This window comes from Chiroxiphia lanceolata, chromosome 1, assembly GCF_009829145.1.
Source record: "Chiroxiphia lanceolata isolate bChiLan1 chromosome 1, bChiLan1.pri, whole genome shotgun sequence".
Taxonomy (NCBI): Eukaryota; Metazoa; Chordata; class Aves; order Passeriformes; family Pipridae; genus Chiroxiphia; species Chiroxiphia lanceolata.
Window position 1 is genome coordinate 102,929,531 of NC_045637.1, and position 17,921 is coordinate 102,947,451.

Here is a 17,921-nt window from a genome sequence, read left to right on the forward strand (position 1 = left end):
TAGAAACTGAATTCCAAAAAGTTACACTGGTTTATCTGGTGCAGGATAGCTGCATGATGACTGAATTGAATAGTAAAGCTGAAGCACAGTGCTGCATTGCAAATTACTGCAACTTAAACTGTTCTGTGCTTGGTGACTGTACGCCTTTATGCCTGGCTTTGACTACTAGCTAGAAATATTCTGGTTGTAGTATGTTACATGGAGTCTCTTGCTTTTCTCCAAGGACTATTGTGAAGTTATTTTTCTCAACACTCATTAGAAGGATTACTTTAGTTTTCTGAATTCTATATTTGTTCGATTTTTGCAGCAAATATAAAATGCACCAATCATCTTTTCCACTCTTCAGCAATGTGCTTCCACTGTAGAGGTCTTCACAACACATCATTTACCAATGTTGAATTAAGCTGTCATTGGGATTGATGAATATAGTCACATTATCCATGTAAATCTTCTTGGGTTTTTCTTGGTGTATACTAAACCTAGAAGTACATTTCCATTAGATTTAGGACTGTTATTTTAGATGTTGAACAACTGGGAAATGACCTTCCTGAGGATATGCAGTTGGAAAGATGGTATTTAAATGCCGAGAACTGTATGCAATGTAGGACAGCTGTGTATCCAGGACAGGGTGGAGCAGATACAAATCAGTATTAATCCAGGTTTAACAAAGCATGCTGTAGTGTCTGCTCCTAAGCAGTGAAATTTTGATATCCCCTCCAAAATTTACTGTGTCCAGAACTGTGTTATTTATCTGATGTGACTTCCTGTGGGGAAAGTTAGAGCATCAGCTAGATCCTAGCTGATGATCCTAGGGTGAGAAAACCATTTCTTCTTCTATGGAAAGGCATTTCCTCTTCTAACACTGCTTAATTTCATTAATTGTTCCTGTTATAAGACAGCTAACAACTGTAGAGCTTTGTTAAAGTAAAATATTTTGGTTCCATAAAAATACAACCTTGAAGAAAACAGAAAAAAACAGAAAAAAATTTTCTGTTATAAAATAGAAAAAAAATTAAGTCCATATGGGTGTAAAAATATCTCTTAATTAAGGAAAGGTTAGGATTTGTCAAAATGAAGCAGAGCGTTAGGACCACAACAGTTACTGCAAAATTAGGAGAGGACAGGGAACTACCTGAAGGGATTATCTTTTTTCCTGTAAATACGGAGAACTTAACTGAGTCTTTGCTTGCTTGTGCAATTAGAATCACAATGAAGCTGGTGAATGCATTGAAATGCATTGAAATCAGTGTACCCCATCTCTTCAATTAATTTGTAATACCAGCATACAGACTGAATCACACAGGTGCCTTTTCACTAATCCTCACAGGGAAATGTCCTGAGCTGCTGGGGTATCACCTTACTGTCTGCCACCTTCCAGTAGCACTCTGTGAGATCCAGCTGGTCTGGTCACTGGATGGAAGTCCTTGTTGTGGGCCTTACCAAGCAAAGAGAGGCAAAGACTGTCTCTCAGAAGTTATTAACTAAAGGTGCTTGCTCCTAAATCCTTTAGGAAAGCAAATTAACAGAAACAGCACTAGATTGGTTAAGAAATTACATTATTCTATTAATTTTATACAATTGGTGCTAATTAAAATGAACCAAAGGCATTTGGCCAAGTGTGATGTGTCTTCCAAAGTAACACCAAAAATGTGCAGGTCTCCATTGCTCCTTGTGTTACAGGACTGTCTGGGCCCTGCTGCAGGGAACTTGCAAATTTTGCAAAAAACCACACAGGAAAATTATTTTTCTTTGACAAGCAGGAAAGATGAAGGAAACAACTGGATGCATTCTCATTTCTAAATGCGAGATGAATTCAAATTACTTGTGTTCCCAGTGCAGTGCAAGACATCTGCCCAAGGTACGAAGTTAACTGAGCTGGACAAAACTCTATCACTCCTTGGAGAAACATATTCAAAAGGGAACATGTCAGCCTGCCTAGGCTTTCTGAAGGTTGTGCTTTTAAAACATCTGGCTTTACACTGCCCCTGTGTGCTAGTCAGGTCCAACTCAAGTAGGTTCAAGTCTGCTGAGCAATATTTGTTGTTCCTCAGCTGTAAGTTAAGTCCTTGCCCTGAACAGTCTGCCACCTTGATACTTTCCTTGAGGGTGATGGCTGCCTGGCAGAAGCAATTAAAATCAAACTACAGAATAAGAAACAAACACGCAATCCAGTGAAGGTCATGACAATGATGGTTGTTTTAACCACACCAACAACTGGAAAAGGAACTGTGCAAATTTTCAAGACAATTAAAAAGAAATTATTTAACATACTGAACATGATTAAAATGGTTAAAGGATTGCAGCACCTGTTAACAAAGCTGAGAGACTTGGAATTGGAGAAGGCTCAGCAAGGAATCTTATCAGTGTGAGGGAAGACTAAAGAGAATGGAGTCAGATTCTCTCTAGTGGTGTCCAGTGGCAGGACAAGAGGCTGTGGGCACACACTGAAACACACGAAATTCTGTTTAATCATAAGAGAAAGCTTTTTTTACTGTGAGAATGGTTGAACACTGGTACAGCTCGCCCAGAGGTCATAGAGTCTCCATCCTTAATGATCTTCAAAAGCTGACTGGATGCAGTCCCAGGGAACATGCTCTAGCTGACCCTGGTGGGAATGAAACACTTGGACTAGATGATCTTCCAAAGCTCCTCCCAACCTTAACTGTTCTGTGGGATCTAAGGTCTTTTATCAAAAGGTGAATATTTTCTCAATAAAAATGAAATCAGTGTTTCAGTGACATAATGAAGTTAAATAGAACTTAATCTGCTCCAGTGTTCCTTAGAAGAAAAGACTGCAAAGGGCCCAGGTGCCCTTTTGAAGTTATTTGGGCTTTCAGCAGCTGCTGGGTTTTGAGACCTTTGCTCTCCCTGTTTTCCTGGCATGTTCCAGCTCCCTTGGCTGCTCCTGCTGCACCTGTGTCCTCTCTGAAAGCAACCGTGGGCTGTGATGTATTTAATGGGAGCCACATGGCTAAAGCAGCTTGGCAGCAGCCTGCTGAGTTTTTTTTTTCCTCTTTGAATATGTGCATCCTAAAAGAGCTCAAACATAGAGAGGAAGTGACTTCTGCAGCTCTTCAAGGTCACGAGGTAAGAAATTCTGTGTTTGCTGACTCTGGTAATAAAACAAAGGCAGGGATTTGATTGTGATTTTACTCTTGTCCCACTGTAATGATTTGCTGGCTTCCAGCTCCACCCATTGCTTTCTTACTTCTCTGGGTTTAAAGATTTGATTTAGAGAATTGGTATGATATGATGATACTGCCTGTTCCTACAGCTCTGGTGACCCCGTTGGTGGGTTTGGATGACTGGGAGTGCTCAAAGTTAAAGGGGTGCTTTGTTGGGTCTCTGGGGGGAAAGTGAGAGATGAAACCTCTTTGCGGGCCCTGCTTCCTCCAAGAAAGGTAACAAAATCTCCAGTATTACTGGTAAGGTTTGTGTGAGGATACATCTTCCAGGTCTGGAAAACCCAGGGTTAGAGCCAGGCCATGCAGTGGTGTTGTGGTGCAGCAATTTGTGAAGCCAGAGTGAGGATCTTGTGTGTGCCAGCTCAAGAGCCAAGGAGGTGGTGAGCCAGCATTGTGCTGCAGGCTGGGGTGCTTGTGGCCAGGTTTCCTGGACACTTGCTCCCCTTGCAGCCATTGCAGGCTCCAGGCTTACTATGCACACAGAGGTGACAAAATGCAGACGAACAGCAATGTGTGCCAGATGCAGCCAGTGAAGACATAGGGAGGGACTGTGTCTGACTGAACAGGCTGGGGTTGCTCTCCACAGCCACATTAGGAAGAAATCAAAGAAATCAAGAAATCAAAGCTGCAGCCAGGGAAGTGGTAATTGATGGATGGGAAGTGGTTTATTTGGCTTTTTCTTGTCAATTGTTTGATTCCCCACCAAACTTCTTCAGTGACCAAAAGCTAGAGTTGATCAAGCTCTGAGACACAAGGTGTCCTAGAGATCTCCGTATCTCTCAGATGTTCTTGCTAGTTGGGCTGCAGTAGTGCCTGGCTGATGTTTTCACATCACATGGTTTGTATTTCGTTTTAGAAAACCAGTAAGGAGTGATTTCAATCTGGGTAATGCTGTCTCTCTTTGATTCATCCTAATCTCTCCCTGGTGTGCTGGGCTCTCATGCGGGTTGGATCAGGTCTCACTAGAGCTGTTCATCCTGACTGCTCTTTGTGAAGTTCAAACTACAGCATGTGTATTTTTTCTTTCTAAAATTGTTTGTCCAAGATGCCTTTGCTGTGGTCTTTTAGTATCTCTTTCTTTTTACTATGGCATTTGCTCTTCAGGTTTGTTCAAAAGCCACCTTGCCCAGCTTGCTGGGTCATTGTTGAACAAGAAAATGCTCACTGTTATTCAACAATTTTTTGATCTAGTTTGCCCTTCTCTGTGAAAAGCTTTGCAGTGCCTGTGCCTCAGGTGGGTTTCTAGGACTCAAATTTGGATGAAGACATGGAGAGGGAGGAAAAGGGAATTGAGTGATATAAGCTCTGGGCTTTCCCAGCTTGATTAAGCATCTCTGTTAGAAATGAATCCAAAATACTCTTCTGTCTGGATGTTCTTAGTGGCTCATGTGTTACTTTAAGGTACAAAGGCAGGACAGTTACTTGTGTTTTTTCAATGTCTCAGACTGTGCCTTAGGCTTTGCAATTGTTCACATGTGCAGTTTGGGGTGGAAGTGGAAAATGCATGCATTTGGGGTTGGTTTGTTTGTTTGTTTGGTGTAGTTCGGTTTTTGGTTTGGGTTTTGGGGTATTTTTGGTGTTTTGTTGTTTTTTTTACTTATTCCTCAGCTTAGTTCTGGTGATGGGCAATTCTCTACCTGATAGACAGAATCATGGCACAGTCAAAATCTCCTATTGTAGTCAGAGTGAACTGGGGCAGTACTTCACCTGTTCTGCACCTCCTGAGTGTTCTCCTCCCTAAGTAAATGTCCTCTCCTGAACTCATGTCAGGCAGTGCCAGTGTGAGGCAGTGGCTTCTTCTGAGTGACCTTCAGTGTGATCAGTGAGTCTCTTCCTGGAATTCCTAAGTTACAAGGAATAGTCTCAGCTATTTCATGAGCTTTTTAATTATATCTGTAAGGGAGCAAATCTACCTGATATGTGGCGTGGAGTGTGCTGCTGCTGAGCCTCACCTTTGCTGCTTCATTGCTCCTGATTTAAGTAACACCTTGTTGAGAAATGAGTGAAAACTGAAGCAGCAAGGGAATTGCTTTGAGAAGCTGGCTTGGTCTTCTGGCTATGACAGAGCAGCCCAACTGTCCTGACTTCTGTCTGCAATTGTAGAACAAATCTAATGCAGTTTGTTTATTTATTTCAAATTCATAATACCAGCAAACACAGGGCATAACACATGACTTCTCTGGAACAGCAAGTCTTTTGCAAGGTATTTATTCTAGGCTTCTGTTGAACACATGAATAAACTAGCAAAAGAAAGAAATTACAATTACAACAATGATGAGGTCAATCTTAGAGAGAAAATTGTCTTGAGAGCACCCACTTAAGTGAAACTGTCACTTGTGACAACTGTGTACATTCATGGACACAGCAGGATGCAATCGATTAATGGCTCCTTTGGCTCAATGGGAGGCGGAGAGGCAGCTGTCTCTGATTTTTAGCCTTCTTGCACACCAATGCTTTCCACCGGGGAGTGGTAAACAAGGATATTCTGACCATCCCGTAGTTTCAAGGTGACATCCTGAAGGCACCAGCTGACACAAAACAAAGGAGATTTTTAACTTCTATCAATCACTTTTAATACAGTAGTAAAGTCAGTGTAGAAATAGCTGGCATAGAGAAACAAATCATTCCACACTTCTACTGCTTTAAAAAATTCTCTCAACCGTTTTAAAACTTGGTTTGCAAGTGCCAGCTTCTGAAAGCTGTTCTCCCTAATAGCATAGCACAGCCCAGATTCAAAGGTCTGGGATGCCTGTTTCCTATTTGCTGCAACCCAAATAAAATCCTGCCAGCTCTTCTTAGATAGGATATTCCTCCCCCGACCCATTGCCTTTTTTTCCTCTCCATCCTGCGGGTGCATTCCTTACTCCACTCCTCTCTGGCCTTGGAGCCAGACCGTGTTGCTAAGGAATTATCCTGGCTTGGAGGAGTTTGAACACTGTGTGATCACTCAATGTGACTGCTGAAACCCTGACAGGGTACAACAGTGGTTACTCAAAGAAGGAAAACTGCATTTGTTGGAGACTGAGGGGGAGTCTTTTCCTTCTTCTAAGCTCTGCTCCAAACCCACTTCTGAGAGACTCTTCATGCTGCTTTTCCAGCTGGAAAGGACTATTATTTTGGGGTACTAAAACAGGATTTTTACAAAAGCTCCTGGTGCTCGCCCAGCTCTGCTTTTGCTGGAGTCAGTGCTGAGTACATACAATTAGGTAATTAGGCTGCCGCACCTCTGTGCAATGGGTCTGCAGCAGGGCTCTTTGCTCCCTCTGCTTCCACTCCCAACCCAGGACAAGCAACTGCCTCCTTTATAACCGGGCTTGAAGGAGGAACTGCTCCCTCCCCACAGTGTGGCCTGGGAATTCAGCCCGTCTCTCCGTTCACTTTGGGGCAGGCAAGTGTCATTTTGCACGACTGCTGCCTTGGTTGCCCTCGCCTCTGGACACCCTCCCCACCCCTGCACTGCCTGCACTTGAGCGAATGCCTCTTCCTCCTGCTCCAAATGAGCTCACAGATTCCAAATTCCCCTTTTTTCAGTTGCCTTCTCTTTTATAAACAAATAAACCCCTATGGACAGACTGCACACTCCGAGTCAGATGCATGTCTGTGGCTTAGGAGCCTAAACTACTCTTGCACAGAGCACTCAACTCCCAGTGTCATAGAATCATAGAATCAGCTGGGTTGGACGGGACCTCCGAGATCATCAAGTCCAACCCGTGATCCACTACTGCTGCGGTTGCTAGACCATGGCACTAAGTGCCACATCCAGTCTTATCTTAAAAACCTCCAAGGATGGAGAATCCACCACTTCCCTGGGCAGCCCATTCCAATGTCATGTACCTTTGTCTGTACGGGTCTGACTGCCTCCCCAGTTACTGCTGGAAAAGCACACATGCATAATCTGTGGAACTCCACTAGGATAGCCTGTGTACATGTTTGTTACTCCCAGCCATTTTACTGTTAGTTCCTCAGCTGGGTGCAAGGACATCAAGTCCTGCCTTAGCCCCACATGAAGATGTACACAGGACCCTGCACACAGATGGAGTTGGTTGAATCTGACAGATTCATCTGCCATAAATCCTCTTACAAGAAGATGGCTTTTTTTTTTTTTATCTTAAGCTTATAGAAATACATGGAGAGCTTTAAAAACTTTTAAAAACACTTTAAAACAAAACTCTGAGAGATATATATGCATTAATGTAGTTCAACACCTTGCAATCTTCAATTATCCTCACAGTAACTGTGAACATGGAATGTCAGGGAACTGTTATTTCCCTAGTTTGTGAGGGGCTAAGGAGGAGTGAGGAGATCAGAGCTGAGGCACCAAGGAAGTGATGTGTGCAAGAAAGGTGGCTGGGGACCTCTGGGGTTATCTCTGGTCACTGGGAAGGAGGCCAGGCCTGGTACTGAGTTTTTCAAGTCCCAGTCTAGTGCCTTCCTCACATCATTTTACACCTTACTCCCTGTACTTACTCATAAGACAAACACTGTAAGTCATGCTCATCTAATTATGAAAATAAAACATTACCATATGGCTGGTGGCAGCTAAGTAAGAGTTTTGTAGCTTTTGGTTTCTAAATAGAGCTAACAGAAGTACCTAACAAGAGCTTTGCATCTAATAAAACAGTCTTTTGCAATGGAAGTGGACTTTGAATTCACATAGCAATTCTTTGCCCAGTTCTAGAAACCAGTTTACCCTTGACAAAGGAGGTTTTCAGGCTTCAGTACTACAAAAATGTAAAGTCACTTCTATATGATGTGGAATCAGAGCATCCTTCAACTGTAATATATCTGTTCTAGCACTTTTTTTTTAACCATAAGGACCGTATTTATGAAATGAAAAAAAAAATCCTGCATTTTCAGCTCGCCTTGCATGGCTCTGATGAAATGTGTGATTTGCTTACTGCAATCCATACCAGACTAGAGTTAGGACTGCTGTTCAACAGCCTCTGCACCTCTGTGGGGAGCAGGGGTGGAAGGGGACAATGCGTTACCTTGGCTCATAGTATTTGTATGTGTACCAAGCTACAGTTTGCAGAACACAGTTAACACAAATGAACGGCTCATGTTGCTCTTCTATTGGCACTCAGAGAGATGAATTCAATATATTTCTCAACTAATTTACATTTTAGTCATAATGATGTTAATGACCTTTCACAAGACCTTCAGACAGGAGTTTCCGCTTGCTTTGTGTGCATGATCTCAGCAACACGGATGACTAAAGCAAATATCCTGCTCTACTCTTCTCTCCTACCACTTCTTTCCTTGCATCCAGACATTTCTCCCAGCACCTCCCCCAGCACACACCACTGACGGGAGTGGTCCATCTCCGAGTTAATGTAGAGGTATCCCGCTGATTTTGTTCCAGATACTGGTAGCTTTATCTGCAAATGTAAAAGCATGTTAAAGATTCAGCAAAGCAAAAAGGACATTTACTCCTTCTACAGTTAAAGATATAACACCTCTTAAACTCTAAGTATGTTTTTCACTGTATCTCAGAGTTTGACCAAGCTATTCTAACAGCTAACATGTGTGTGGCTACACAAGTATGCCTGTTCTGCCATGCATTAATCTCTCTCTGCTGAAAGAATGTACTGTTACAGCTGCAACCCCCAGGGAAAACCACTTGCTCTCTGAAATATTTATGAGCAAACACCTTTCCTTACCAGAATGCATGGTCATCCAGAGGTAACCTGCACTGTTAGGGCTTCTCATAACCATAACAAGCCAGTAGGTTGAGATCCTCTACAGATCAGTCCCTCAACGCACACCGAGGCAATAAGACTTTCAGTGATTTTTCCTTTTTTTTTTTTACAATGTCACAAATTCTATCACTCAGTTATTGACAAACAAAGCTGGAGCTGCAGCAGTGACCGTGGTGGCCAATTGCACTTGGTCTAATGTCTGAAAAAAAGAAATATGTTTCAGGTGTAGCATTTGCTGGCGGTGTTGTAATCACAAAGAGAAAATGCCAGGTGTTCTCCAACAGACCCAGGAGATGGGAATGTTGTGGAGTCAGTAAACTGACCTATGTTATAATGATGATTAACTAGTTTGTTTTATGAGAACATGAATGCTTAGGAGCATGAAAAAGCAGAGAAGAAAGTTGGTGGTTTGTGTCTTGGGTGAGGTCGGTAGAAGGCAGGGTTTGACTTCACCCTGAGTCACCCAAGCGACCAGCATTCTTAAACAGTGACATAGGAAAACATCAGTGGGAAAGGTTATCTGCCTTTCAGTCAGCATAAGAGATTGTGTGGGGTTTTGCACATTTGTTTCCTTAGACATGTTTCTTGGCAGAATCTATAAAACCTGGGAAACATTTTGGCACAGGGTATCATGTGAGTGCAGCCTAGCTGGAGGGAAATGTAAAGAAATTTTATATGAGTTGGTTAAAGGCTGGGGTTTTATCTTGCCCTGATAGGCCCTCTCCTTCATGTACCATCTGACCCATTCCTTAATGCCCTTGCTCAGTCCCTAAAATTCAGAACTACTCAACAGGAAGAACGAAATTATTCCGATGTGACAAGTTACCCCAGCGAAGGACCTGGAGAGTCAATAGGGACATTTTGTGTCACCAGCAAAACAAGGGAAGGGCAACTAGCCCTGGATTAAGGGGTAAAAACACTGATGGAAAGTCCTCTTCAGGCAACAACACTGAGTGGAGGTGGACTTGTGTTAGCGAGGTTTGCTTGGGCCCAGCCCTGGGCTGACACAAGGCAGCCTTGTGCAATACTTCAGCAGGCAGTGCAGCATTTTCCAGTCACTATGTAACCCCCATGCTCAGTCTCAGGCTGGGCAGCACAAACTTACAGGTGCTTTTAAAAACCACACCACCTGTGCTGTACCACAGCATAGCCTGTAAGTGGCTATAAAACTTCACTCTGAACAAAGCTTTAAAAACTAGCATGGGACATATCTGGGGGGGAAAGGAAGACAGGTGCTATTTTAAAGCTGGATCTCATATGTATCCGAAAATAATTTTGTGGCTTACAGTTGCAGGAGGGCTATGAACTGGCTTGAGAGGTCCCTTGGCATTCTGTGATGTGCCCATATAGCACAACAGGAAGATGCTCCTATTGCTGTTTCTAGTCTAGTAGATTTATACTTTGGAAATCCATTCGTCTTCCAAATCAACTGGTATCCTATTCTACTGCCTTTCAGTGTCCTCAAATGACTTATGAGCTGCTGATCAGGTCACAAAATCCCCTGGCTGATCTCTTGTCACCTGACATCTTGGGAAGCCACCCTGTGACACCACCTCCCCAGCATTACCTGTGCTCTTTCTGTGTCTACGCGATTACTCCCATCTGTCAGTCGGATGTTGTGAACCTTAAGAGGGGGGGCACCCAAGGCTTCCAGGGCATCAGGATTGCTGTTCAGTTGCTCCAAAGCTTGCTGGTAATACTGGGTCCTGGCAAAACTTTCTAGGTGAGAGAAACAGGGTAGTGAGGAGACTGTTCACTTAAAATCAAAACATATGCTAAAAAAAAAAAAATTTCTTGAGATTACCACACCTTTCCTGAAGCACAGTCCAAAACTATTAATTAGGAGAAATTTGGCAAAAGGAAGAAACACACCCCGTCATCAAATGTTATTCAACTCATTTAAGTGAAAAGGGCCGTGAACATAGACTGTTCCATACTGACATACAGTTCAGCTTATGGCTGTGTCTCCTCACTTTTCATGCATTTGTAGGTCATCTAAAAGGAAGAAAAATAAGAAAAAAAGGCACAAGGATGAATATCTGAAATGTTCTAATGGTAATTCAAGTTTGTGAGGGTTTTTATAGGAGGCACATAAAATGCTTTAGGAATGGAGAATATTTTACAGACATTGACATAAGACAGGAACAGCTGCTGCTGTGGAACTATTGCTGTGGTCTTGATACAGCTTTCCAAGTGGCAGCCACAAAGCTGCAACCCTACCAACAGATGCATTAAAAGGGACAGAGGCATTAAAAGGGAGGCACAAGGAAGCACCATTAGAGTTACTGGTCAAGCAGCCACAATAGCACAGGAGATGGATGCTCCAGTGTTGGCATATGGAGGACAATTGAGGTAAATTGCTATTTATCAATGTCTGGTTGCTATGTGTAGCTGTGGCGTGGGTGCCAATGGACAGTGCAGAGTTGAGAGGCTGGAAACTTGCCGACCCTCCTTATGGTGGCAGGTATTTGCTTATTAACAGTTTTAAGGCTTGCTTACTGGGATTTCTAGATGTACTCAAGCCAGCATAACTTCACTCTCTTGATATCAAAAAGGGCAGAATTAAGCCAAAAGTGTGCATTTGCAAAAATCCTACTCTGGCAACTTTGCCCTCACATTTCAGAGAGTTTAGAACAAGGTGTAAGGTTTGTTTCCTAGTCTCTTGCCTGTCAGTATTAATCTTGGAGCATGAGGCAGAAGGATGCTGTGCCCTCTTCCTAATTAGAGGCATCCTCTGTGAGCAGGCAGCATCCAGTTGGCATAGAAACAGCTTTGCTAGGCTGCAGCCTGCGCTGGATCTCCCCCGGCCCCCCGGACCATCTTAAGGAGCTCCAGCACGCCAGTCATTTAGTGCCTACAGATTACGGCAAACAGCCACCCAGACCACATTAAAAATATGATGTTGTCCATCCTGCAGGTTGGAGGGGAAATGGGCTCTAGTTTCCTGGTGCTCCTTCTCAGCTGTTCCTTGTTAGCCTCTCACGCATTAAACATAAAATACCCAACTAATCCATTTGTTCACACATCTCTTGGTAGAAAAGCTGAAAGGATGCTGGAGTTTGCTGAGCAGACTGGTTCCATGAGAAGGGTGTGGAGGTGACAAGAGTGAGAAGAAATAGGATTACCTGAGTGTTTGCACAGAGACCACGTGCATGCAAACTTCCCTTCAGTCCAAAGAAAGGGAAGCAACCCTCTCCCGCTGCCTGCCACCAACTTACCAGACAGCTACTCAGTGGCCACTGATATTACAACAGAGGCAGAAGTAGCCATCGTGTTGCACCACTTGATTGCACAGCTAAGTGATGCAGTAAGCAGCCCACTTTACTTGCTGTATAGCACAGGGGGTGACTTCCCCACGAGATTTCTAGATAACAATGCTGAAGTTGAAAATTAAAAAATGTTAATGTCCTTGTTAAAGCCAGATTCAATATTTTAAAGCAAAGGATCATATTTCTGTCATGCACTCCGGAGCTTGAGGGCATGAGCTGCCTAAAATTAAATCCTGCTTTCCAGCCTTGTCTGATTTATTATTAATATGTGTAAAATGAAGGGGAGGTTTCAGAGCTTATCTGAAGGCTTGAGAAACAGGCTCAGCTACACTTTTCTGGCAGCATCCTTTGATATAAGGGTAGGTGAAAAGCAATAGTCTTTGATAGCACCAACAAGAGGCCTATAGCACCCCCTGAAAGAGAGGTAAAGCCTATTTCTGTTCTGATGCTAAATATCTAGAAGCTGTTTTAGAGAAAGGCAACATCTATCATTTGGACTAGTAATTTGGATTCTTGGCCAGAGATGTGTAGCAACTAGAGATGTCTATAAACAGCAATGTCATCTGTCTAGTTTTTCTCTCCTTGTCCTGGTCTTCTCAGTGCTGACGCTCTTATCTATCCCTCATTCAGGAGAAACTAATGACGTCTTAGCACTTCACAGGTGCATTGTTTTTAGGGGCCAGCACCACATACAGATTTACAGATAAAACTGCTAGACACTAATACCTTCTTGCAGATGGTCCTTTTTTACTACCCAGTTATAAAATCTCAGTGAAGAAATGAAACCTGTATTACTGCCTAAGCTTTCACTTCACCCTCAGGAAACCACAACAGCTTGCTTCCTATGCAATATTCGCCTCTGGAAACGCATGCAGCAGTGCTTGGGAGAGCAAAAGCCCTGGGGACGAACAAAGCAGAGCCCACAGAGGCAGAACCCAGAGGCTCACCCACACTTCCCTTAACTTCATCTGCTTTTCACATCTTGCATGCTGCTATTTTCCCCGCTACACAAAAGCCAATGAAAGGGGCAGAGGAGAAATAAGGTTGCTAACAGCAGCAAGACTTACTTTGCATAAGATTATACATCACGATGCATCCTCCGCCACTGAACAGTCCCATGAAAACAGCCATTTGCTGCAGTTTTTTCAGAGAAGCTGGCATTTTTCCTCCCTGAAAAGAAAAAGGGAAGACATTTGTTGTAAAAGAAGAAAGCCAAAGGGTTACTTCTCCCCCTCCTCCTCTTTCCTAAAAGCCCTTTCCAACCAGGCCTGAATGAAAGTGCAGTGCACAGGCATTGGGCTCTTGCTTGCTGGGGCCCCACCGCTGGCCCAGAAGGAAGGGTAGTGAGAACAGAGCAAACTGGGAACCCAGCTGGGTTGAATGTTTTTATTCAACTTCTTTTAGTGATGCCACCACTTCACTAATTGCTGAGAAGAAAATGACCTCCCTGGTGTGGCTGGGGGCCAGTGCGGTGGCATTGTCGTGGGGGCTGCCGGTGCCCATGTGCTCGTTCGCACACTGTGAGCATTCAGGCTCCGGGGACCAGATTTCTCTCTCAAGTAAACTCCTCTAAAGTAAACACGCTTGCGGCAGGGATGGATTTGGCCTGGAGTCTTAAGGGACAGAGCCAAGCCAGCACTGTGCCAGCAAAGATAATGGAGCCAGGGTGTGCGTATTCTGTTGTGGCATTTTTTTTCCCAAGCCATAGATAAACAGGAAGGCTCTTGCAAGCTATTTTTCTTCCTTCCTGCACCCCCTAGCCCAAACTTGCCCTGTTAATGAGTTACAATTTTGGCATTTGAATGTATGACCCAGCAGAATAAGAAACACCTCTGAGAAAGTCAACCTACTAAACATTTCCACAGTTTGAGTAAGAGGGGGACTGTGTGGCCTGAAGAGCCTGAGCTAATGTTCCTTCCCACAGCAGGTTAGTAGGATTCAAGCTGAGTCGTCAGTGGGGGAGTAGCATGTTGCTTCAGGCTGTGACAGGATGGGACTTGAACAAGCATCTGAGTATCAGCTTATGCTGTTGATACTCTTGCAGCTGGGATGGGAAAGAGGAATGGTTTTGACAACAATTAAAAAACACATTAGCAAAAAGCTGCTCTTTTCAAACAGGCACGTAGACATATGAATAATTGGGGTAACTGTTTGGGATTTCTAATCCCAAACACTTGTCACATGACGGTGTGACTAAATGTTACACTCAGCAAGAGCTGGTTAATAAACCAAGGCCCAAACCAGCTACAGAAATGTGACCTGGGCAAGGCCGTTTTGAGTCCTGCTGTGAAAACTACCTCTAGCATCCCTCAGGTATGTGTTAGTCAGGTATTGTTCAGTTGACAACCACAGTTTAGAGAGGGTGGAGAGGCAAATGTCAGGACTTCTTCCCATCGTGGCTGGGTCAGGGTGACATTGGCAGCCTCCCTCTGCTCACCACTCTGCTGACATGCCCATATGCTGCCTCTTGCATGCTCTAGCCTGAGGAAAACTGAGTGCAACTCATGTATAAATTTCATCTACTGCTCTGTCGGCACTAGCATTTAATTGTAAAGCACGCTATTCCTTCGGTGAATGCTTTCCTTGTTAACTAGTTCCCTTGGTTTTTAAGAATTCTTTATATTTAGGTTTACTGTTTAATTTACTTCAAATTTCTGGATCACTAGTAGTGATAGAAATGTCTATTTTATGTCCCAAAATGCCCAAATTGTGCCATTGGTACAGTCCTCTTCCTCCTGATTAGTTTCTCTGATGAGTTTTCTTCATTGCTTCCCCTGAGGAACTTGAGGGGCATGAGAAGTTGCCGCAGAGGAAATACAAGTGTGGTTTTACAGGGAAACAGAGGTAGCCATTTCACAAGGATAGTGAGAGCTTTCTGCTTGCATGCTTGTGTTTGCAACTTTCCTTAAATCCCTGTAAAATCTGATTAATAACCAAGTTTCTTGTAAGATTCATCCGGCCAAGAGGAGGATCTGACACTAACACCACATAACAGGGATGGGGAAGAAAAACCGTGGTAAATCTGGAGGGAGGATCAGATATAACAGGTTGTGACCTGTGGCATTTGGTTTTGCCCCTTCCAAAGTTATGGCTAGGCAAAATTTGCTTTCTGTGATGAAGTTCAGGGTAATTGAATGCAAATGTCTGGGGGTGGGGGTGCTGCTGGCAGTTTGCTGAGTAAGAGTGGGAAGACATGGAGCTCTTGCACCAGTGAGGAGGTTCTGACTGAGGCTCAGAGGACTTGACTACTAAACAACGGAAATTAGAGGCTCTGTAACTCGCTGTCAGTGGGTTTGAGGTTTGTTAGGTCTCACGCTCTGCTTGCACCCAAACAAGGGAGATGGATGGAAAGTAGGAAGAGCTTTGTGCTGACCAGTCACATGCTCACACAGAATCTCATCATCACCACTGTCATGCCGAGACAGTGACATTTGGTGAGGGAGTGTGGCTGCTGAGAAATGGTGATCCCATTAAGCACTGCTGCCTCTGATGTGCTGTCCCTGCTTGCAGATGTCATCTGTTGCTGGTCCTGGTCAGGCAGAAGTGTGGAGGGCTGAGGTGTGCCCAAGGTCCTCTTTACGGTATGTAGCCGGTTGTAGTTGGCTTCCCGCCAAACCCCACTGACTACAGCTGAAAAACCTCCCAGAAGAATGAGGAAAAAAAAAAGGAATAGCAAAAGCTATATAAAATATATATATTTTACATATATTGCAGATTTACAATTAAGGTACTATGTACATATGAATACAGGAACTCCAAACCGCTCCCAAAAGGGAAAGAGGGGAAGGGAAAAGGAGGGAAAAAAAGGCATAAAAAGGGACAAAAATGTAACAGGTGTGCACAACCGAAAAACCCGGTAACCAACAAAATAAAGAACTAGCAAAATCTTACCACTTCCCTTGAGAAAAGCAGGACAGTCAGACCTGGCCTAGCACTCTCCCCTCACACGTGATAGACAACAGCAGTTGCTGCAGGCCTCAGCTCCAGATAAGCAAGGCCGACGCAGGGTCCTACCATTCCCAAACCTCGCTGGAAGAAGAGAGAGAGAGGTCTCTCTAACCAGCTTATTTATACCTCAGGTTATGTAAAGGAATAGCATGGAATACTTCCTTGGTCACTTTCCTAGTTCCTTCCTGGTTACAAGCTGGCCTCCAGGAAGGCCTAGACTGAAACTATCATATGGTAACAGGGAGAACATCTCCATTGCTTGCTTTAGGTCACAGTGGGAAGCCCATGGGCTGGACCACCCCATCCCCTGGCTTGACCTTGATGCTTTCCTCTCACTTGTTTCTCAGTTGTTTTCCCAAGCCAGTCCTATGACAGCACATTGCGGGAAGAGGTTCAGAGCTCGGTGTTTAACAAGCCTCTCAAGACTTTGCAAACCTTCTCGTTGATCCCACAATTCCCTGTCAACTTCCAAAATCAAGGACAGAAGTGTCCTTGGAGCCCAGTGCATCCCTCACAGGAGGGCTGCTGCTTCCCTTCCCCGCCATCCTGGTCCCTGGTGGAATGGATGCTTGGATATTACATCTTCTGGCACACAGCTGCTGATGACTTCTGAATGGTGACAGTGGAGATACTAATGGTATCAGCTCATGGAAGACCAAAACGTAGTAAGGATCTGTTGTATGCAAGGACTCATCACTAGGATTTCTATCCTCTGGTCAACTGTGTTTGCTGCTCCAATGTGCTGCTCTGCTGAAGTGCTGTGGAGGTGGCTCACTAGGGAAGGAAAGCAGAGGTGTGCCTAGAGGCATTCTTCCCGTCCTGAGCATTTCTGAAAATTGCTTACAGCCTGCAAAGTGTAGAGGCTCTCAAAGGGAAGGACCACAGCCCCTCCACTTCATTTGCCACAAAGACAGTAACTGTAAGACAATGCATTTGGAAGAATCTTACAGATAGAGGGGTCATTGCCTCCTAAGGAGGGAAGTCCATGTTGCTATCTGTGGTGGAGATCTTCCCTCAGAAAAACTGTTATACCACTAAAAAAGTATGCAAGTCAATTGGTGGAAAAACAGATTTCTTCACAGCCGGTAATTAAAAAAGCACAGTTTCCAAGCTACACTGTTCTGCAGACATCTTTTCCTCCCCCTCATATGCAGTGGTAAGAAAGATTAAGTGGAGATTAGCACATACAAAAATCAAGAGAAGAGACACTAAATCACTATAAGTAGTGTTCTCAAAAAATAACTAGTAAAGAGCAGAGCATCAAAGTAATGGTAATGTTTGCTTTGTGTCTTGAAAATAGCAAGATATGAAGGAGAAGGTAGTATTCAGGATTGACTTTGAAGCTGAGTGGGACTCAGGCAGTTAACGAGACTTAACAAACCCAGAGAGGTAGAAGACTCCCAGGGTCACATGTGAAATGGTGGGTTACTGCAACAATAAAGTCTGTTTCTAATTAGACTTTGTTTTCTCCACAGAGGATCTTCTAAAAATAGGCCGGCCTTAAGAGAGTCTCCCTTATTTTTCACAAATTTGAATTTTCAGTCTCATCTCTGAAATTTGTGTGGCAGAGGTTGGTCTCAGGTACCTCCATCAAAGGCGGGTAATGGTGAAGCAAGGGCATTTTCACCAAGCCTCAAACATTAATTTTATTTTCCTCAGAACTGAGCAAGGGAGCTGGGACTGCAGGTTCTATAGGGAAGGCATTTTCTCCTCCTCCTCCTACTCCCGACATCACCAAGCTCCCCCAGCATCTCCAGATTCTGGGTCATATCACAGACCAAACAGTAAACAATAATATTGCTCTGAAAAAAGAGAGAAGT

The 17,921-nt window shown here is 43.8% G+C and overlaps 1 protein-coding gene across 3 annotated transcripts in view; it reads right to left on the bottom strand.

Annotated features, from left to right (window-relative positions):
* Positions 1 to 5,360: 5,360 nt before the first annotated feature.
* Positions 5,361 to 17,921, bottom strand: part of LOC116783801 (cytochrome c oxidase assembly factor 1 homolog) — a 53,980-nt gene continuing 41,419 nt past the window's right edge. For 2 of the 3 annotated variants that reach the window (XM_032681663.1, XM_032681668.1), the window contains 4 exons: positions 13,221 to 13,323; positions 10,452 to 10,603; positions 8,487 to 8,563; positions 5,361 to 5,713 (listed from right to left, as the gene is read on the bottom strand). In XM_032681663.1, coding sequence (XP_032537554.1) covers positions 5,617 to 5,713; positions 8,487 to 8,563; positions 10,452 to 10,603; positions 13,221 to 13,314 — 420 coding nt within the window. In that variant the 5' untranslated portion in view covers positions 13,315 to 13,323 and the 3' untranslated portion in view covers positions 5,361 to 5,616. Of the gene's footprint in view, positions 5,714 to 8,486; positions 8,564 to 10,451; positions 10,604 to 13,220; positions 13,324 to 16,044; positions 16,160 to 17,921 lie in introns of those variants that run through there. The other variant, XM_032681677.1, reaches the window with a different exon arrangement.